The 23,703-nt window shown below is 40.9% G+C and overlaps 1 protein-coding gene across 5 annotated transcripts in view; it reads left to right on the forward strand.

The window, feature by feature from the left end:
* Window positions 1–23,703, forward strand: part of LOC119850223 (amyloid beta precursor protein) — a 296,641-nt gene that overhangs the window by 126,603 nt on the left and 146,335 nt on the right. For all 5 annotated transcript variants that reach the window (XM_038388150.2, XM_038388151.2, XM_038388153.2 and 2 more), the window contains exon 4: window positions 23,467–23,579. In XM_038388150.2, coding sequence (XP_038244078.1) covers window positions 23,467–23,579 — 113 coding nt within the window. The remainder of the gene's footprint in view (window positions 1–23,466; window positions 23,580–23,703) is intronic.

Here is a 23,703-nt window from a genome sequence, read left to right on the forward strand (position 1 = left end):
TCGTTCTCCAGACTCTAGACAGCGTTCCCCGGGATCCTGGTGTCGTTCGCTGGCTCTCTGGCGCAGAACTGTGGATATGCGTGGCCAGTCCTTGGAGTCCCAGCACCAGTCCTTGGAGCGGTGGGGTCCATCTCCAAGCTTGCAGCACCATTCCGGAGAGTCCAGATGCCGGTCCCCAGAGTCCTGTCACTGGTTTACAGTTTGCCAGTACCGATCCCTGTGGGCAAGGACATTGATCCTCTTGCTCCCAATCCATGGAGTGGCACCGCTCTCAAAGTGTGAGGCGTTGATTGCCAATATACCATCACCGATCCTCTGAACGATGATGCCAGTCACCGGAGGCATGGCACTGGGAGACTTCATCCCAGTACAGGTCACTGGTGGAGACCCACGGAGTGGGCAGACGGTATTGCGGTAGACAGGCAGCATCGGTACTGTCCTGGTCCCCCAGACCAGTCTCTCCCTCCTTAAACTAAGTGAGTGAGGAGGAAGATCTATCAGCAGGCCAGGGCCACCCACTGGGGGCACTGACATTCCTATCGGGACCACCAGTGGCTGCATGGCCCCAGGGTCAATAGCCGGCTCCCTGGCAGCTATGGAACCCTTGAGGGTTTCCCCAACCATCGCAGGGGCACTGATCGGTCTTAGGGGCCTCTGAGAAACGGTCAGCAACAATCTCTCGCCCACCCCCAGACTGGGAAGCAGAGTCAGACCAATGTCCCCAGAGTCAGCCAGCCCTGGCTGGGGCTCCTCTGTCAGAGGGCCACGGAGTTGGCAGACCTGTTGTTACCCGCCTCCTCATTCTCTTCACTTGATGAGGTGAAAGAGGGACCTTCATACATGGTCCCTCAGGATGATATAAAAGCCCACCAGGAGCTTTTTAAGAGGGTGGCTTTGAACTTGGGCTTAGAGGCCGAGGATTTGGCAGAACCCTCCAACTCCCTATTTGGGGTTCTAAGCGCAGCAGCCCCCTCCAGGGTGGCATTACCCATCCACGGAGGAGTGGCAAAGCTGATCAAAGCCCTGTGGCAAACTCCTTCTTCCTCTCCTCCCGCTTGGAAATGGGGGGCAGGGAAATATTACAGTATCTCCCTGCTAAGGGATTTGAATATCTATATACACACACACCACCCCTAGCTCACTGGTGGTATCGGCAGCCAATGAGTGCGATAGGCAGGGCCAACCAGTATTGACCCCTAAGAATAAAGAGGCGAAAAGGCTCAATCTCTTTGGCAGAAAAAATTATTCTATGGCCAACCTCCAGTTAAGAGTGGCCAACCATCAGGCCCTACTTGGCTACTATGATTTTAACATTTGGCAGTCCATGGCCAAGTTCTGACCATGATCCAAAGTGCCTCGAAGTTCAGGGAACTTGAAATCCGAGGATTTGGTTTCAGCTCTTCTTAAAATCCTGCACTACATGAAGTTGCATATGTTCTGTGTGCTCTGTGTCAGGCTGCAAAGTTATACTTTAGCAACTGAGTACAGATACTACTGTATAATGTAAACAGTCACTGTATGACTTTCTGTTTTGGATCACTTTATCCTGACTTACAACCATGTTGTCTTAGTTGAGTTCAGGTTAAAAATAAACTGATTTTTTTTAAAAAAAATCACTTTCTAAGGAAATGAATTTTCTCTAAAAGCTATTAGTGTAATTTTAAAAAGTTAAATCAACTTTCTATATGTACATTGGGTATCTTGTGCATCCGCTGCTCTGCCTGGCTGCATGTGTGTCAGCTGCTAAAAATGCAGCATCAGCATTGTGACCATTCTGTACTGTTATCTAAGACCCTGGTCCTTCAATGAGCTGCACATACACAGACCCCTGAAGAGAGAGAGAGAGAGACCCACTGAAGCCATTGGGACTCCAGACAGCTACAGGAGTCTGCCTGTAAGAATTCATTGCTGGATAGTACCCTAAATATATCCAGAGAAAACAATACTTTGAACAGAAGCTTTAAATGCTCCCACTTAAGGATCTGTTAAAACGTACACCATCATAACATACTAAAGTGGTTCTTCAAGAACTATTGTATAGACTTTTTATTTTATTTTCAGTAAGAGAGACACTTGGAGTACACTGAGTCAGTGCGTAGTCTATTTTCGTTTGGGATTTATTTCTCCATGGGTTGAGAAACATTGTTTGAGTGGCAGAAATATGTTTGCTTTCATGACAAAACATCTTCACTATTCATTTGCATGCCTGTCTTTTAGTTACGAACTTCTGGGATATGAGGATGAAGCAAATCACTTTAGCACTTGGCTGCGTCCTTAGCCTCATTCATGTGAAACTATACTATATTGCAGTTATGCAGATTGCTTGTAGCAAAGTGTTCTAATAATATTGATCAAATTGATTAGATTACGTAGTTCATATTTCCTTTCCTTGAGTTCATGTGACTAAAAGAAATAAACAATAAATAATTAAAATGCAATCAAAGTCCATTATCTGAGAAAGCTACACATGTGACTACTTAAATTTTTGCCATGGGGGAAATAAGATTTAACCTGATGAAGAAAAATGTTATCACTTTTGCTTACATTCAGATGTGAAGCAACGCCTTTGTGCTGGGTTTCCCACAGTGTTTTTAAAATTGCATCACACAAATTTGAGTGGTCTCATGCAACAAATGCATTTCACTTTCAAGAATCTAATTTTATCATGTGTCTAGTGTGTGTGTGCCTTCTTGGGTTCATGGGATTATTTTAGGCATTTCAGGTTGTGGAGAAAGGGAAGCTTTTAATTAAAGGAAAGATTGTCAGGATCCAGTGAGTGAAGTTTTACTTGTCTTAGCAAAATATTGTCTTCTGTTTTCTTCTCATTGTTGGATAATGTGTTTCAGAGCCTCTTAATTATTAAAGTTCAGAGCTTCTCTATTTACACTATGCAGCAGAAATATGGGTTTACATTTAGATAGCCAAAAAACATTCTGAGATTTTTTTAGATCTGTTCTTTAATAAGGACCTGGCTGCTGCTGCTGTTTGTATAATACAGAAGTAATATCCATCATGGATCTTTAAGAGATTAAAGGGATAAATTATCCTGTATAAGAGAAAAAGAGGGCTGTTCGAGTAGCAGTGTCAGGAGGCACAATGCCTCCTTTGTGCTTGGTGGAGGATAGTGACCAGCACGAGTTGCTAGAGTGACTGATGATGATGATGGGTGTAGCCAGTGCTTTTCCAGAACTCTCCTAGCATCACTTACCGGTACAAGTGCCACCCCCAGACATGAAACCCCTTCATGGATTTTAATGTCAGAAGGCAACATTATAATCACCTAGCCTGATCTGCATAACACAGGCCAAAAATTTTCATTCAGTGATTCTTGCACCAAGTCCATAACTTCTCGTTGAGTTAAATATCTCTTTTTAAAAATAATATCCAGGATGAAATTTTGACCCTCTTGGAGTAAAGGGCAAAACTCCCTGTTGACTTAAATAGGGACCAGGGTTTTCACCCTGAAAGCAGTGAGTACTACAGGTAATTCGAGGTCTTGCACTTTCCAGTACCTGTAATCAGATTATGCAAATTATAGCTGCCTTTTGTGTTTACACACTAAGTGGAAAGGGGTAGCAGTCTTTCTTGCACCCTCTTCTCCTTCTCTACAGGGTCAGGCATATTTTGTCCCCCTAAACTGACTGCATATCAGATCCCTGGATAAAAATGCTCATGTCTCTATTTTCTATATGTATAGAAGAAATTTTATTTACCAGTAATGAAGTATAGAATGGCCACTCATTATGTACCACAGCCTTGGGGAGAATGGGAAGAGCTAAAGACCAAGTTATATGAAAACTAAATTTGCATGAGAAAGTGTAGAGAATCACCTTATATTATTTGTAAATGGATGGATTCTGACAGTGTGCGCTTTTAACTTTGATTGCTGTATTCAAATAACCTTTTTTTGAAATACCAGTATGTACTGCAAGATCACCCGTTTCTAACAGACAGCAGAAAAGTACACATTTTACTTTAGGATGTCCAATAGCTTATTCATATGTAAACAAATTAGATTACATAGTAAATATTCTTCTACTGTTCAGCATTGCAGAAAAAAGCCTGACTTCAGATTTGATTTTTGTTTAACAAAAATTGCTTTGGTAGTAAATATTTATTAATTTGCCATTCTTATTTCTATGGTTTTTTTTAAATAATTAATTGTGACCCCAAAAAGCGCATCATATTTAATTAAAGCTTTTATGTACGTGCTCATAAAATTGTAAGGCATGTGCTTGATGATGCATTTAAACATAGATGTACAGAATATACTGAACTCTTGTGGTTTATTTTGTCACCCATTTGCAAATTTAAGTTTTTTAAATACACAGAATATGTAAAGTCTACACAATTTTATGTCACTGTTTAAGCTTCCATTTTATTTTTCTTTGTTAGCTCAATTTCCACCCAAAAAACACTCCACCCCCATCCACTCACACCCACACATAAGCCTCCCTTCCAAACAGTTAGATGTATTTACAGTAGGGTCATCTACTTGATCAGTCAGACTAGATTAACTAAGCTATATAGTTCTTCTAACTTGCTTCAGTCTCCACTCAGCTGTGTGATTGATGCGGACAAACCTCATGCTGCTTTGTTTTCCTTAAATAAAGAATACACTAAGCTTCAACCTACCCATCTATACAATGTTTAGGTTTTCCTACAAGACTGGTTGACAGGAGCGAAGAGGAGAGGAGAAGAAAGGGATGGCAATTTGAATATTTTAGTGAGGATGCTAAGAATAGAAATGCCCCAGATTCTGTGAAAGATGCTACCATTCGTTACAGTAGTTTTGTGAAAGGAACCCTTTCACTATATTATTTTCTTCATAAAGGGGAGTATTCCTGCCTGATGCTGATATTAACATTTTTGCTAAGCTATTGGCAGACATATTAAAAACAGTTCTGCCTGAATAAACCAGACACAGCTTTTTTGTAAAATGTGCAAACCTTACACTGAAAATAAGGTCTCCTTAGATTAGTCTGGGGGAATTCTATGCCAAAAATTTAAAAATTCTGTGTACAATATATTAAATTTCTGCAAAATTCTGCATATTTTATTTGTTAAAATAACACAGTATAATCACTCCAGTTTCAGTTATTTTGGTAATTAATTTCAAAATACCCATCAACAAGTATGTCAATAATACATACAAAAACAAAAAAGATTCTACTCCTAGGAGTAGAGAGTTAAAGAAGCCCCTATGGCAACCCAGTTCCAGTTGAGGGATGCTGGATGGGGCTGCATGGGCCCCCTAGAGCCCAGACACCTGCACTCCTTTCCTCGCCGAGCCCAGCCACCTGCACCCCCTCCCCCCAGAGCCCAGCTACGGGGCACCACGTAACCCAAACACCTGAAGCCCCAGATGCTTTACTCCCCACAACTTCTTTACTGTCCCGCCAGGGGACATGGTATGGTGCAGCCCTGCCCTTCCTCACCCTTAGCCAGAGCTGGATCTCCCGGGCGTACTCCTGTCCCTGGGAGAATGAAGACCAAACCAGGCAGCCAAAGCATGCAGAGCCTCCATCCTTGCCGGGCTGGGCACTCCCCTCACTGTGAGCCAGTGGCTCCTAGTGACGGCCAGCAGCTCTGCAGCTCCAATTTGTCAGGGAGTGTGGAATTCTGCACAAATTCTGCATTGTGCAATGGCACAGAATTCTTCCAGGAGTATTACATTTAGGAGTCTCTTGCTTCAGCAGTGTCTTTTGAAACTATCTTCGTATGCCAAATGTTAAAAATGTTTCAGTTCTGAGGGATCTTTTCCTGACTCTCAATCCAGAACTGCACTGATTGACTCATTGGATTGGATATTTTTCCAGCACCTTGCAACCAGTTTCCAATATCTGTGTTCTCTCTACTGAATCATTTGCAATGAGCTTTTATGGCTTCAGTTCAGCAAGTATGTGCTTAGGTGCATTCCTGTTCAGCAAAATACTTAAGCACATGCTTTAATCACGTGCTTAAAGCTAAGCATGTGTTTACATACTTTGCTGAAGTGTTGTGTGTAGCCTCTGTCGGAGAGAAATAAATGGTAATTGACAGGTAAATGTACATTCATGTATGATTTAGAATAAATAGAAACTTTATTAAATGTGTATATAATGGAAATACAAAGGAGGAAAAAGAGATGTATATGGGATTTATAGTTGGTATGTAAATGAGTGTGATGATACACATGCCTCTTTTGATACCGAGTCAGCTGGTATCTGTAGTAAGATTTACATCACCGCCAAATATTGCAAAACAAGTCACAACCCACAAAACATTCAGATATCTTGATCCCAGTAGTTGTGAAAATGTGCCGTGAGATACTAAAAGAAATCCTCCAAGTAAATGTTGAAAACTGGATGTAGTCCATAGTTATGGCATTGAAATTTGAAAGGGAAAGGATATAATTTATATGCTTGAAGAATAATTGATTAGAGGCTTTCATGGATGTATGGGAATCCAGTTAATGATTTTTTTAACTAAATTGGATTATGTCAATATGAATTGCGTAATTATAAGTTTGTGTTGTAGTTTATAGACACACAGCTTATTCAAATATATAAAAGCTATGTGATGATAACTTAAATCTGTTAGTAGGACCAATATTTAGTTGGGATGAATTCTTCCAGTGCCTCAGAATGACTTTCATAGAAATTCTAATTACCATGTCTGAAGGTTTTTGTAAAAAGAAAAGGAGTACTTGTGGCACCTTAGAGACTAACAAATTTATTAGAGCATAAGCTTTCGTGAGCTACAGCTCACTTCATCGAATGCATCCGATGAAGTGAGCTGTAGCTCACGAAAGCTTATGGTCTAATAAATTTGTTAGTCTCTAAGGTGCCACAAGTACTCCTTTTCTTTTTGCGAATATAGACTAACACGGCTGCTACTCTGAAACCTGAAGGTTTTTGTGTGTGCTTGCTTTTCTACAGTCCTCAATGTAGATATTACTTACTTACAACTCTCCCTCCCCCAAACCTATATTAAGAGAACGTTAAGGTTGCAAAGTCCAGTGCTCAAAATTAAGAAATGCCAGTATTTGAGTAGCAGCCGTGTTAGTCTGTATCCACAAAAAGAAAAGGAGTACTTGTGGCACCTTATAGACTAACAAATTTATTAGAGCATAAGCTTTTGTGAGCTACAGCTCACTTCATCGGATGCATACCGATGAAGTGAGCTGTAGCTCACAAAAACTTATGCTCTAATTAATAAATTTTAGTCTCTAAGGTGCCACAAGTACTCCTTTGCTTTTTGAGAATTGAGAATGTCTGTGTAAACTTCATTTGGCCCCGTCATACATATATATTATGATCACATACTATTTTTCCGTGTCCTTCGTCAGATGTGTTTTCCATAATGCATAATTATAATGTCAGAGGGCTTTTTCTTGCACAGTGTGCCAAAAAAAAATTTCACCCATTTCCACTTCAGGTGGAATCATGAGGTTTTTTTATTCAGGCTTTAATTTCCCTTTTCCACTGAAAAATAGTTTGGAATCCTCCTCATGTTCCTAAAGTTAATACTTTTGCTGCTGTATTCCCTGTGACGGGCAAACTCATTATTACAACGGCCCCCTCTGAAGGAATGGCTACATCCTTCAGGAGCAAATAACCTTTTTCCCCCCATTGTTTCTGCCCTATGTAGTCTTTGACATTGGTGCAGCTAAAAATTATATCACATCTTTTCTTGTGCTGATTTTGAAATCATTATCTTACAATCAAGACAAAAAGCACTTCCACCGTTCTTCCTGTGCATGAAATCCTATATTACAATTCATTAAAAAAACAAAATAAAAATCGGAGCCAGAATGGTAATACTTCTTGCAGAGAAAATTAACAAGTAGATGGAAGCTATGGTAATCACTTCATTACACCCAAAATCATGGATAGATTCATACCAGTATTTCATAGTTGTGCAGAAAATGATGAAGTGCTGATTCATAGTCATCACCAGTAAACAACTCGAACAACATATTGTAATGTTCAGTGGGGTGTGCTTAAGAACTGGAGTTTTGAAAGCTCAAGAAAAATTATTGTTTAGGAGCAATAGATGGAATTTAAGTCTGAGCCTCTTGTTCACAATTGAATGCTATTAAGATTGTATTTCTATAGGCTTGTAGGAAGACTTGTATGTTACTCTCTATTTTTAAAGCTGTGGCATGTGAATAGAAATGTGCTTTCCTCTATTAAATCTAGCCGTGAAATAAGAGTTTTTGTTTGTTTAACTTTGGGACTATTTAACATTTAACTATTTATTATTTGATCACCACTGAAAGAGAGTATCATTTGGAGTTTGTATGTGGGAGGGAAACAGAAAATGAACTCTCTTTTTTTTGGGGGGTGGGGTATGAGTGTCAGGGCCAGGCTTTGGGCAGCTGGCTTGCCCTAGTCAGCTGCTAAGTTGTGATCTGAAGACGAACAGTGGGGTCAGGAGGGAGCTGGATCAGAATGCCAGAAAGTCAGGTTGGGCACCAAGTTGTAGGCAGCAGGAGATAGCAGGGTTGGAGTCAAACCATGTCAGGATACCAGGAAGTCGGGCACCAGGTTATAGACAGCAATTGAATAGCAAAGTCAAGGACAAACTTGGGTCAGAAACCAGAGTTTGAGGTCTGTCACAAGCAGGGTCTGGAGAAGAAGCAGGCAATCTATGGTGTTGCTCAGACTGTTCCTCAGATGGCTTCCTTGTTTAAATACTGGCATCAGCCAATCAGTGGACTGTGAGGGAGCGCCATTTAGGCCTTGCTGGGTGGTACTTTTTGTCAAGGCTAGCTTCACAGGGTCCTCCTGGGGGACCTCAGGCTATGCCTCAAGTGGCGATGCCACTTGACATCAGCAGCCCAGAACCCCTATGGTCCCAGATTCTAATCCTGCAAGTTCTTACATCGAGGTTCGTTCATTAAGATGCAGAAGTTGCAGGTTTGATCCCTACTGCCCAGGACCCACCCAGGGGTGTCAGTGTTACACATCAAATAATTGATTGCTCACTTCCTTGCGCAGGGAGCCCGTTATGTTTACTTCTCCAATGTGTCTAAGCCTCATTGGTGTAAATTTAAAAATTCATGTGCTTTCCAGACCTGGGATTCTTCCATGCAGCAATACTTCCATCCACTTACCAGGCTGACTTTTCACTTAGAATACATTTAATCTCCAACCAATACTTACAGTAAAATGGTGTTTAATTTACCATATTTGAGATCAAACGTAAACAAAAAACCTAGTGCCTAATACAGCCCACACTATATATTGGTTTTTCATTTTCAAAGAACTGTACACGCACAAACTAACTAATCTTTCCATTGCCTCTTTAAGGTACGTAGACAAAGATATCCCTGTCTGTAAAATGGTGGTAATAGTGCAGAGAGATCGCCGCCTTCAAAGTACACAGTATCATGATATTGTTGTTTTGACCTTGACCATGCACAGAAACATGATGTCCTGAATTTCACCCTTGGCACATAAAAGAGAACAGGAGATTTCCTTTCTTGTGTGAGCATGTACCCAAGTAGATTTAGGGCCTTACCTTTTCAGTGGACAGTAGTTTTTTGCAATGCTTGTTTCCAAGAAGTCATCTGTCCTCCTGCAATCACATTGCCAAGTTAACTCTGTGTATGTAAGAGAGAGCCCAGTTAATTTTCTGTATGGAAAGGGATTTCTTATTAAGCCCATGTTGCCCTTCATGAAAAAGGTCTTATAAAACCAGTACTTAGTGATGTGACAGCACAAAGTGACAGAATTTATTTGTTGTCTGGATGAACTGCCCATAACTAGCAAAGACAGACATAGCAGTACTGCCTGGTTGTTCCCTACAGAAGTAATGGAAGGCATTCAGCTATAAAACACATTCAACTTTTGTGATCAGCAAGTCCTGTCGTTGAAAGCACCAGAACAACAGGAAGGTATGGAGCTATGTCCAATATGATAAACTAGGAAGTATTCCAGTTACACAAAATGACACATCTTATAATGCAACTATTCTAGGCTGATTTCCATAAAACTGTATTATGATGGCACCTGCCATCTCACCACTGAACTGATCGCTATGCTCTGAATTTGTCCCTAGGGAAACTTACAGCACTTCACGATTATATAAACAAGATCTTTGCAGGAGGAATATGTTGACATTTGAAGGTTAAACCTGTTACAACACTTCTCCCCTTATTTTCTTTTTCCTTCTTTCTCCCCCTCCCATTTTAGGCACAAAACCAATTCTATTTGAAGGAAGAAATTGTTTTGGGTTTTTAAATAACTGTTAGTACAAGCTTTCTCATGGAAAAAGTAGTGTAAAATAAAACATCTGTGTATCAGGAGACATTTTGTGTTCAACATAGTGTTTGGATTTTATTTTTTGTATGTTTTTAATTCTTACTCCCAATAAATTTACAGAATGAATAATATAAATTGAAAATTGTATGTCCTGAATTCCCTGTGGTGCTGCTTTGCACTTTCCTAAGGCTCAGGGGTGATGCCAGCCTCTACCCAGTAGCTGGCTGAGGTGAGCCTTAGTTTCTCCCCCACCACCATGAGGCCGTGCATGTGTCCTGCTTTTGCTTTTGAAAAGATTGTCACCTTATAGCAGCTGCATGTAATATAGAAGTGCTGATCTTTGAATCACTGTAAATACAAGCTTTCATGTGAAATAGATATTCCAAAAAAAAAAGTGTTGGCTTTATTTTCTCTTGTAAATGTTGGTCTCGTGACAAAGAAAGGAGAACTTTAACTTGTGTGCTTTTTCATTTTCACTGTAAGCCAAAATTTTCTGAACCATGATTTTTTTCAATGAAATTTTTCATCAGAAATTAAAATAAACCCTGCAAAGAATTTTGACAGATATTTTAAACTTCTCCCCACATCTCACATGTTTTCCACCAGCAACAGAGCGGGCTGCAATTATATAAAGTGCAAAACTTTTTTAAAAAAAGTTTAACCCCCTCAACTGTAGCTATAACTCTTAGGCTGAAATGTACATCAAATTAGTGTTATCACCTGTTTATCCCTTTGGGATAATGACAGTGGAACTTCCTTACTTACTTACACTAGTTACGGACAGAAGAAGAAAAATGTTAGTTTACAGTACTCATTTCAAAAAATTAGTTGTGCTGTTGATGGCAAATTGGTTGTTGGGTGTTGCATCTTTTTAAGATGTCATATTTATGCTGTACATGACAATACTAACTAACCTATGTAGTAAAAATCAGTATCTTCATACCTTGGAGATTTTTTTTCAATTCAGATCAAACATAAAATTAATCTTTCCGCATGTGTTAATGAATGTGAGCTTGGTATCACATTTACATTTCAGTTTTATTTTGCTATAGAGTTAAAATGGAACAGACTTTAAATTCTTGGACTTGTTTACAGACCTCCAAGCTTATTTATAATAAATAATGGTTTAAACTTCTTAGTTGGGAGGAAAACCTCTATGATTTAGAAGTCTTTTCTAATGACTGACCTAAGGGACAAAATTATGGTATAAATCAGTGGTACTCTGAACTCAGTGGTTCAGGAGCCAAATTAACAATCAGCATTACCCAAAAGAGCCACAGTAGTATGAATTCATTGTTTCATTTACTCTTTATATATATCATTGTTTCATTTACACTCTCTCTCTCAAAATAGTAAACTAAACAATATATACGTTCCCACAGCAAAATGACTGATCAACTACATTTGGTTAATAACATAGTAAAAGCATCCTGATTGGTTAATAACTAAATCACACCGTGTTTTCATATCACGTGCTACAAAGAGTAGCAGGAGACATACTAAGGAGCCCCTTGCAATTCGCGAGCCTCAGTCTGAGTATCACTGGTATAAAATAAAATTTGCTCAAGGAAAATAGGTGGACCTAGAAGATTTAAAGCTAAGATTAATGTAAACTATTTCAATTTTGATTAACACCTTAAAATATGCAGAAACAAATTGTCTGCTTAATCTGCTCAAGTTTTATGGTTTACTTTGCTCAAGTATTTTTTCATTGTGTGTCTGATTATTTATTTATTTATTTATTCACTGAATTATGTGTACAGGTCTGGGCTTCTAGGTCTAGTCCTTTACTCATTGTGGAACTCCTGAGTTGACAATTCAAAAATAGTTCCTGGGTGGGTGGTTGGATGGACGGATATATATGTGTATATATATATATATATGTATATGTGCAGACACACGGCAGCAAAAATTATTTGGTAATGGTTGAAGATGAAGATTTCTGGGGACCATTCCCTTCTTACACTAATATCTTGCATGATATAGTAGTTCCTGTAGGGTCTAACATTAAATTAGTTCTTGCTGTGCAAAATATTTAAATCTAGCCTAATTGTGATTAGATCATTGTATTTAGGTCAAAAGAAAATTGAGTCATACCAATTTATTAAGAGTTTATCTGGGCAAATTAATCTGACCTATTCAATAATGACAGGTTTTTTTTGGGACGAGGGGCAGTTTCTATGCAGAAGGTGGAAAAATAGATCAAGTCAAATATATGAATAGCGCATACTTTTTGTCTGTTGTCTGATCTTGCATTCTTTGCAGGAAATATTTTTTTCTTTCACTTTAATGGTTCAATATGTTTTTTTTAAAATAGTTCTTACATATATTTTCTCTTTATAATGAAATGGAGTCTTCAAGCTACCACTTACAGTGACTTATTTTATACTACAGAAGAACACAAACTCCCTACCTACCAAAATACCTGCCATAGAATCTCTACCTCAGTTTCATATGTCCCATAACCACAAGCCAGTGCTGGGGTTCTCAGTACTGATTTCAAGTCCCCCTGTACATTAGCTTTTGCAGTAGGTTCACCTAGTTATAGTTAATATGTAAAAGGTAGTGTTTTAAAAGAAAAGCTTTATTTTCCTGTTTTAAATTTGAGACGATTAGAGCAAATCTAAAAAGCATATGTGATTCATTGTCACCCCCGGGGTGCAGTCCCGGAGCTGTGGAAACCGCAGCGCCCCTCTCTGACACACAGCTGGGTTGGGGACACAGCCAGCCTCACCCAGACCCTGTTATCACCCAGTACTCACCCAGACTGGGTTACTTGAATGCCAACAGCAGACACCAACCACTTTCCCAGCTCCCCAGGCACCCTTCATCTCCCTTCCCCCCCCGCCCCTGAGTATAAACCCAAAATTATACTGTCTTGCACTGCACAGGGATCTGTACAATGTAAGCACATTAATAAGTTCGCTCCTCCCTCAATGTGGAGAGGAATATGCACCATATTCTTGTGTTAAATCAAGCTGAGATTTTCCCCCAACACTTTCAAATTCACATTGAGTTAGATTAACACATAAACAAGTTTATTAACTACAAAAAGATAGATTTTAAGTGATTATAAATGTTAGCAAACGGATCAAAGCAGATTACCTAGTAAATAAACAAAATCGCAAACTAAGCCTAAACTACTAGAAAGATAGGATATGAATTGCAAATTCTTACCCTGGCTGATGATACAAGCAGGCTTGCAGATTTTTAAGGGCCAAGCTACATTTGCTTTGCAGTTTGGGATCCCCACCCCAGTTGCCAGTCCCTTTTTTCAGAGCTTCTCTCAGGTGTTGAGTTGTGGGGGAGTGAAGAACAACAGATGATGTCACTCCCTGCCTTTATATAGCTTTAGTGTATGGTGGGAACCCTTTGTTCCAAACTCAGTTCCCAGCCCAGGTCGTGGAAAAATACAGGTACCCAAAATGGAGTCCAGAGTCCTGGGGGCTGTTCACATGCCCTGGCAGCCATTATTTACAGACTGGAGGAAGTGTCCACAGGGAGACTCACCAGGTGGGGGATAAGCTTCTCCTAAGGTCTATTGTTTTCCCTAATGGTCCATTACCCTGAATGGGCCTGTGGAAGTAGATAAAGGGAATTTGGATGCAGGCCTGAAATGAGTAGGAGTCAGGCTAACTCTAGCTTTAATAACGCGAGATTTGTAGAAGTGGGGATAGTGCGAAGCGAGTGGAAAACAACTATGAAAGAGGCTGTTGTGACCTTTCATTAGATAAGAATAGAATGCAGTCTATAAGAGAAATGGTAAGAAAAATAAGATATCTTGAAGGAATATGTATAAACAATATGCAGTTGTTGCTTATTATTGTTTGTAATAAAGGTATAAATACTTGCTCAAATTGTTTATCTGGGAGAGACCTGCCTAGGTGGGGGAAACCCTGTGTCCTAGTGCACTCCCTCCCTCTGTGCAATTGCTTGAGGTAATAAAGTGTATCTGATTTGCTGCACCCAACCTGAGAGTGAGAACCATGTTTTCCTCCGACAGGTCCTTCACAACCAATTATTTAGACTGGAAGCATCTTGCCTAGGAGGTGTCATCCGGGTGCGACAACATGTGAAATACAGATACAGAGTCAATATTCATAACTTCAGCTACAAAAATGATACATGCCTACAAACAGGATAATCGTGTTCAGCAAATCCTAACTTTTCCAATGACACCATCATCTTGTGAAAAATGCATCATAATCATGCCATAATAATATAAATAGTACCACTGTGAAGAATATGGGGTGCTGTGTCACCGCATGTTTCCTGTCTTCTACATGATTTTTTTTACACAGGCAAACCTTTACACGGCAGCCGAATTAAGGATGTCACTTAAGCAAATGAACTTCATTATGCTTGCCACTCACTTATTAACTCTTAATTACCAGTTTGTCACAGTGTTCATGTTCTGCTCTTACTGAAATCAATTAGAGTTTTGTTACTGATTTCATCTGAAACAAGAGCTGGTCTTTGACAGGGGCTTTAGAAAAATCACTCTTAAAAGGTGACCAACAAGTGGCCATGCAGTGCCCTTGTCTGTCTGAATTAGGCTTGTGGAGAATTGTAAAATTGAGTATTTCAATGCAGGCATTATATGGAAGCCTGGATTTTGTGCTTTCCCAAACTCAAGTGCCACATGCATATGACGTGTCATTTTCTTTTAGTAATACGGTATCTTTTATACTGAAATGTGCATCTAAAAATGGCTACTCAGTTCATAGCGCCATACACCATTAAAAGCTAATACAGTCTTTGGCTGTTACTCTTGGATAACTATTTTGTTCAGTAGCTTATGCTGATTGAGATCGCCCACAATTTAAAAGACATGGTATGTTGCATAGAGAGGGGGGAGACTGGCGGGAGGCCACCAATTCCAGTGGGGCAGCAACACAACAATATCTTCAGAGATTTGGAAAGAACCAACACTTGCTAGGGGGCAGCAGAATGTACTACACCCTGCCTACCTGGAGCACTTGCACTGTTGCATGGGAAGGGATGATGAATGGACATGCAGGTATTATGGTGATGCAGTATTTTGTTTGTTAGGGCACCTGGTCAGTTGGTTAATGGTAGCTAGTTAGCCGGCTGGAATGCTGGGTTTGATGTTCCAGAGGTTTACAGTGTAATACGTACTTTCAAATGCTGGTTCTAAAATCTTCATTCTTGACCCTCATTCGTTCAATTAATTCATTACCATGTCACTTCTCATATTGTCGGCTTCACCAGGCTGTGTATAATTCCGTTAAACTTACTGTTTTGTTCTGCGTCCGAATACTACACAGACTATCTTTGCCAGTCTGTCTGTCTGAATTGGTTATCTTCTTTTTGTGATGGATCAGACTCATTGCCATTTGTTTCAACTGTGCAGTAGAGCATGCCCCAGGCAGACTCTCCTTTATAGTGGCTGGGTATGCTGTGGCACTGTACCTGAGAGAAAGGGAGATTCTTTCTTGTAGTTTCAGTGCTGGCACTCAGACAGAATGGAGAAGGAGGAAACAACCCTGGCTGAAACACAGAGAGGTGAGGAGTGCGGGGAGAAGGGATAGAGGCAGGAACTTGGGGACAAGATCGGTGGTGGCAGGGTGAGTGGGGAGGTTTGGTTTAGTGCAGAGGTGACCAAACTATGGCCTGCTTGGGGAGTCACAGCCTTCCCTACCCGGCCCTCCATATAGTTTTGCAACCCCGATGTGGCCCTTGGGCCAAAAAGTTTGCCCACCCCTGGTTTAGTGAGATATCGGCACAAACGAACTCTGTGGCAGTGGTTGGGTTAGTAACCAGTTTTTCACGGTGACATTCAACTACCTTAATAGCTAGATGCTCTTTTCTTTTCCTGCAATCTCCTGACTCGTTCATCGAACAGGGCGAATGAGAGGATGCCTGTTGGCTGTAGGACCCCTGCCTCACTTGTTGCTGACGTGGGAAGAGGTGTAGTGAATGAGGAGGGGGACTTCAGAAAGAAAAACCTTAGTTCTGACATTTCCTAATTCTGGAGTGGTTGACGTTGCAACCAGATTTGCATGTCTCATGTATCATGTTTGAGAGGCCACATCTTGATTTGTGGTGCAGCATTTTTTCACCACTACAAGAAAATATGATTATCACAACAGTTATGCCCTGGAGAGTCTAAACTAAATGGAAGGTTTTCAAGTAGCCTTGCTCTGATGACCTGGAACATGAGGTTGGGGTAATGGACATTGTTAATAAGTGAGAGGGAGAAAGGAGGGCATTTAATCCCGGGTCAGATATAAGATGCAGTTTTTCTTTAAAGAAGGGGGGAAAAAAACCTAGAAAAGCAAATGTATTTAAAGCCTGAATGAACCCCGGTTAGATGCTCCAGTGCTTTAAAATGACTTTTAACTGATGCATCTGTAAAAGTGCCAGACCTTGTAATGAAGCATATATAAATGGTTTTGCATCTAAACAAATGCACTCTCTATTTGCGTGGTGTGTAAAATCTGAATGACACTTGCATTCTGTCTGAAAAGAGAGAACAGACGTTTTCATTATAAAATGTAGTCAAGCAGAAAAGTAGCAAAGTGAGCTGAAATTCTCTTTACAGCTATGATTGAAGCATTACTTGGAGGAAAAAAAGGGCCAAGGTTTGAGAATAGCCCAGTTTTATACAGTTATGTAACAGGATATTTTATGACTAGAAAGGATTGTTGGACACTTTTTTTTTTTTTTTTGGCAGCATCCCTTGAGTACACAAGGCTTAAAGCTCACTTGCACCCATTGTAGACTAAGTGAGCTATTGGTGGTTTTATACCACTTCATTAGTTTTTGTTTATCTTTTCTGTCTTAAGTACACATTATACACTTTCTATAGTTCATTATTTCATTGAGGCAGATGTTGCCCCTTTGATTATGCATTAAAATTTATCACATTTTTATTTTTAGACCTTTGTCTCCATAATTTAGTTTCAGATGTTGGGGCTTCTCAAAAAGATGAACAATCATTATTTATTTACAGAAGAACACAGAGCGCTGGGTCAAAATTGGGTTGTGTTGTGCTAGACCCTCTACTGACATAGAGGCAGACATAATCCTTGCCCCAAAGAGTTTATAATCTGTTTCCTTTTACTTCCTGAGGGTGTAACTCACCTTATCTCTTGTGTGTCCCATGCACAGACCAAGCTATGCTCATGCATCTTGTACCATCATAGGATGCATGGAAAATGGTACTGTTTAATGTCTGTGATTTGCAAAATTATGTTGGAGGAATCTAGTGATTAAGAACGACAATACAATTAGAGTCAGCATTTAAGGTAAATCAATTTTATATCCAATCAAGAGAAATTTGTTAATTGAAGCCTATAATTTTCTGTACTCTTGACACTGTGGACCAACCTCGCTCCTTGTGTAAGTTTTTTGACTTTAGGGGAGTTACACAAAGGGTGAATTTGGTCATATGTGAATGATAAAATGTTAAAAAAAACCTCATTCTTCTTGGATTTTTATTTAAATATAACTTTATAAAAATGTCCTTTATCTCTTCAGACTTTTACTATAGCAGGGGCAGGGAGTATGTCTTAATCCTTTTTTATAAGGTACTGTGTAAACTTATGTCCTTTCCTGATGCCAGAGCATTTCTCCCTACCAGCATTGCCCTGAGTTAGTGGTCCAACAGCTGTTCTTTGTAGTGCAGCTTTCAGGAATCCAAAGTGCAGTGAACAGCATAGTATTCAACCTCAGAAGATGTAACCCATACCTTTATTTAGATGGTAGCATACTGCTAATTCAGCCACTGATAAACAGGTGAAACGTAGTTCTAAAGTGTACCAACCTGCATCATCTTCAGTGCTTAAACTAAGAAAGCCTCTGTGGGTTAGGGATGTGATTAGTGAAAATCACACCTCTGTAGTCCAGTTCTTTGCCTCTCAGTTGTAGAAGTGCCATTGTTGCCTTGCTTGATTTGGCCAATGATGAGTCTTAAGAAAAAGACGAATTGATTATCAATTACACAATGGGAAATGACTGCCTAGGAAGAAGTTCTGCAGAAAAGGATCTGGGGGTTATAGTGAATCACAAACTAAATATGCGTCAACAATGGTATACTGTAGCAAAAAAAGTGGACACCATTCTGAGGTGTATTTGCAGGAGTGTTGTAAGCAAAACACAAGAAGTAATTCTTCCGCTTTACTCAGCACTGATAAGACCTCTGCTGAAATATTGTGTCCAGTTCTGGGCACCACACTTCAGGAAGGATGTGGACAAATTGGAAAAAGGCCACAGGAGAGTAACAAAAATGCTTTAAAGTCTAAAAAATTAGGAAAGATTGGAAAAAATGGGTTTGTTTTGTTTGGAGATAAGACTCGGGAGGACATGATGATAGTGTTCAAGCACGTAAAAGTTGTTATAAAGAGGAGAGGGTGATAAATTGTCCACTGAGGACAGGACAAAGTAATGAATAGGTCAGACAAACACCTGTTAGGGATGGTCAAAATAATCCTTAGTCCTTCCCAGGGTCGGCTCTAGGTTGTTGCCATCCCAAGCAAAGAAATGTTTGGCTGTCCCCCACCCCAGCCCTGGGCTCTCACTTCTCCCCACCAGTGCCCTCCCTACCCGCACCCCTGCCGCCCCAGCCCCACCAGTGCTGACTCCGCCCGCTCCCCCTTCACCTCCAGCCGGTCTGGCGCTGGCAGGATCGGGGTAAGCAGCGGGGCTCCCAGGCCGTGCTTAAGGCCAGGGTGCTGCCAGGACCTGGGAGGGCAGAGCTGGGGGACAGCTAGGGCAGGGCAGCCCCAGAGGGAGCGGAGCCCTGGAGAGCGGGACGCGGGACCCACATTGCAGCACCCCGTCCTCTATGGCCCTGCTGCTGCTTCTAGCCACCCTACTGCAGTCCCTGGGTGGCTCGGACCGCTTTGCCCAGCCCCGGCTGCGGCGCTTGGGTGTGCAGGTACAAGGAAGGAGGCCCTAATACCTTATATCCCTGTGGGTTTTCTGTTGTTGTTGTGAATAAGTTGCAATCATTATGGTGTGGCACACTGGGTTGATAAAATCCATTCTCCCCCAGAAATTTGCTGACTTTGGCTTTTAATGACTTAAAATCACTAACATCGAATACAGGAGAAAAAATCAGTTGGACTACAAATATTGGAATACAAGTCATTGGCAAATGGAGGCACACACCTTGAAGTGTGATATTGAAAAACTTTCCCTGTTAGTTAATTTTAAAGCAGATTTTTTTTAAGTAATAAGTAATTCTCAAGAGCCAGCACATAGTCAGTAGCCAGCACGTTTCCTTGCCTATAATAAACATAATTACTTCACTATGACTCATTTAACCATTATTTCAACACGTAACCACTGGACCATTTTGGTTCATTCATTTAAAATGTGAGTACTTTAATTTTCTTGGATGTTGCTAGAAGCAAGTATGGTTCAGGGAGCAGATAAACACATGCCACTTGAATCATGTAATCTTCTTTGAGTGCTGGTCCCTATTTGTATTCCACTGTGGGTACACATGCACTTCATGCACCAGAGCTGGAGAATTTTGAAAGCCGTGTCTGTTGGTCCGCACATGCTTCCTTGTCATCTTTTTGCCCCGACTGAGGATATAAAGGTTGGAATGGGTGACCACCTCTCCAGTTCCTTCTCACCATCACATAGTCTGGGCCACAACCTCTAATGTCCAGAGCTTCATCTTTATTCCTTTATCTACACACACGCACACACACTCATATATATATCTATATTGTGACAGGGCAAGGCCAGATGGCTGTGGGAGATAGATATATTAGCTCCAGGCTTAACAAATCCCTGGTACCAGGATAAGTGAAATGTCAGCTGCTTCAGGTCAATTAAGACACCTGGGGCCAATTAAGAACTTTCCAGAAGGCAGGGAGAAGGCTAAGTTGATTGGGACACCTGAAGCCAATCAGGGGCTGGCTGAAACTAGTTAAAAGCCTCCCAGTCAGTCAGGTGGGTGTGCATGTCAGGAGCTGTGGGAAGAAGTTGTGCGGTTGGAGAGGTTGAGTAGTACACGCCATATCAGGTACAAGGAAGGAGGCCCTGAGGTAAGGGTGAAGTGGAGCTTGAGGAAGTGAGGGCTGCTGTGGGGGAAGTAGCTCAAGGAATTGTACATGTCAGGTTTCTAAAAGGTCAGCTACCATAGCTGATACTATTAGGGTCCCTGGGCTGGAGCCCGGAATAGAGGATGGGCCCGGGCTCCCCCCCCCCCAACCTTTGCCCCTGATTAATCACTGAGACTGGGAGACAACAGAGACTGTGCAAGGAAGGATAACTTCTCCTCACCTCCCTCGCTGGCTTATGATGAAAATGGTTCAGTAGACTGTGACCCTTGTCCCTAGAGAAAGAATGGTTACGTGGAGGGTCACAGTGAGCCTCTGAGGCTAGTGAAATCCTCCAGGAAGTGCGGGACCCACGGAGGCAAGGACAGAGCTTTGTCACAATATATATATGAAATGTATCTGTAAATAGATTTTAGAAGATGGTAGGATTTAGAGTTTTATATAATAGTTTTAAATTTTTTATAGTTGGTTAGCCTCCCTGACCTGGGTATCCCCCCAGACCCTGTTTCAGGTACAGTACTATGCTTAACACTCTTCAAAATTTGTGCCTGCGCTACTTCTCAGTCAATGACAACCATCAGTACTGCTTGTACTGCCTTGGAGAAGCTCACATCGCAGCAAAGTGTAGAATATGCCAATCGTTCCTAAGAGGGATGGAAACTTTACCTCAGAAAGCATCCAATGGAAAAGGCGATGAGGCCGCAGTTGGACTTTGGAAATGATGCAACTCATCTCCTACTTGAGGGGGAGCATAAACTCCATCTCCACCCCGACGCAGATTTAGCCTTCATCAGGGCATCCTTAAATTCAATCACAGCAAGGCCTTACCTGCCAATGAATAGATTCCAGGCACTGAACGATCTCATAGAGTAAATCATAAGAAACCCATGAGCACTTCTCAAGATTTGTCTTTTTCCTGGCTCATATGGTTCCATGCACTTACATCACACCATGCGTCAAGCTCCATCTCGGTTGCCTGCAAGCATGGCTTCAAAGAGTATATTCACCAAACCAGCAGTCCATGAGCACCATGGTAGCTATTTTGCCAAAGTACTATCATCTCTGATGTGGTAGAAGAATCTTCACCATGTATGCGTGGGGATTCCCTTCCTTGCTACCCCATCGGATAGGACAGCTGTTACAATCACTTCCCTGTTGGACAGGGAAACTCACATGGGCAACAATACAGTGCAGGGCACCTGGACATTTCAAGAGTCCAGAATACTGTCCAGTATTTTGGAATTGCAAGCAGTTCAAAGGGTTTGCAAAGCCTTTCTCCTTTTATTCAGGATTGCAGTGCCCTCATGATGTCAGACAATATCATAACCATCTTTTACATCAACAAACAGGGAGGAAGGAGATGCATCTCACAGTGTGCAGAAGCAATCTGTGGAACCAGTAATCACCTCATTCTATCAGCAGACTACCTTCTAGAGAGCCAGAATGTACCAACGGACATTTTGCTGTTGACCACAAAACCAATCAAAAAGGTTTCCTAGACTATTCGTTGCCATAGCAGAAAGAGTTTGGAGTCAAGCTATATCCTCCCAAAGAATCTCTAAGTGGATCTCAGGCTGTATTTTGCTCTGCTATCAGCAAACACTAACTTGATGATATCAGCTGTCTGATCTTCCTCCCCCATCTCATGGGGTAAGGGCCCATTCCACAAGTGCTCAAGCAACATCTATTGCATTGCTTCAAGAAGTATCTCTACTTGATATCAGCAAAGCAGCTTGCATGGAGTTCCGTCCACATGTTTGCGAGGCATTAAGATTTAGTTCAGCTCTCCTCTGCTGAGGCATCCTTTGGAATGGTTGTCCTTCGTTTGGCTCTGTCATCTTCATCCTTGCACCCCTTCTCCTACTTGGTTATTGCTTGTCAGTCACCTATAGTGAAATACATATAGGGACCAGCACTGAAAGAAGAAATTAATCACCTTTATACTTGGAAGTTCTTTGAGATATTCGGTCTCTATCTGTATTCCACTTCCTGCACTCCTTCCCCTCTGCTTCAGTTTAACTTTTGGATTCTCAGTAAGGAAGGAACTGGAGAGGCAAGTGCACTGCCTCACCCTTTATCACCTTAGTCAGAGGCACAAGAGGCCGAGGGTGCATGTACAGACCAACAGACACTGCTTTCAAAATTCTCCAGCTCTAGGCACATGGTGTGCAGGTGTACCCACATTGGAATGCAGATGGGGTGACGCACCTCAAAGAATCTCCAGATACCAAGGTAGGTAACTACTTCTTCCTACTGTCCAGACACATCCATACAATAGAGTACGTCAGTTCTCTGACAGATTCCTGCTTGTTATTTTGTCCAGTATCTCCACCTTTGTAATTTAAAAAAAAAACACAACAACCTGCAATGCCAGAATTGCTACAGAATTACAATGATTGCAGTGCAATATATCATGTTGATCATCATATTTCCCCCATAATTGTAAACACCAGCACTGTAGACATTTATTCCCGGGTGTGTTTTTCAACACTTTTTAATTGTACAGCAGGTAGATCCCTCCTGACTAATTAAAGTATAGTGCTCAAGAGAGAGGTAGTGATCACACATTAACTTGATATACAGAGCTGACAATCGGATGATCTCAGTGTCTTATGATGATGTTTCAGAGTACCATTAACCTTCACCTGCTGGTGAAACTGGCTTAAGCTGAAAAGGGACTAAAATACTAATTTTTTTTTAAAAGCTACACAATAACAATGCCCTGGTAATCCTGTCATTTACTAAAATACTTTAGAATGATTTGGAATGGTGATTTGGTGTCAAATTTGTTCTGGGTGTAAAGAATGTAAACATGTTCAAATATTTTTCAGATTCATGTTTTAATGTTTGTCAGATAGCAAGCAAACACTAACTTAATGGTAAAGGCCATTGAAGTCTTCGGTCCTGGAGATGTTGTATTAGGAACATAGGAATTGCCACACTGGGTTAGACCAGAGAGTATCCCGACTCTCTGAAAGGGGCTGGTACCACATTCTTCATTAGAAAGTTAAAAAATCCTTATAGTGGGAAATTATCGAGTAATCTGTCTGTCAGGGAAACTTTCTTGCTAGCCTCTATTAGTTGGAGGTTGACTTATTCACTGTTAAGTTTTAAAAACAAAAATTCGGAGACTGAAATCATGAGTGAAATAAAAACTTCATATTGTTTTCTTCCAGTTGGTGAGTTCGTGAGTGATGCCCTTCTGGTGCCAGATAAGTGCAAGTTCCTCCACCAGGAAAGGATGGATATATGTGAAACTCACCTGCACTGGCACACTGTTGCTAAAGAGGTACAGTGTATAATTTATCTTGAAATTTCTAGTCATCTTTCTTTCAATTTGTATCACTTTCTTGGGAATGCATCTAATTACAACAGTGTTATAGAGCAAATGGTGAGGACACATTGTATTTGTA

Source organism: Dermochelys coriacea, chromosome 1 (assembly GCF_009764565.3).
Source record: "Dermochelys coriacea isolate rDerCor1 chromosome 1, rDerCor1.pri.v4, whole genome shotgun sequence".
Taxonomy (NCBI): Eukaryota; Metazoa; Chordata; order Testudines; family Dermochelyidae; genus Dermochelys; species Dermochelys coriacea.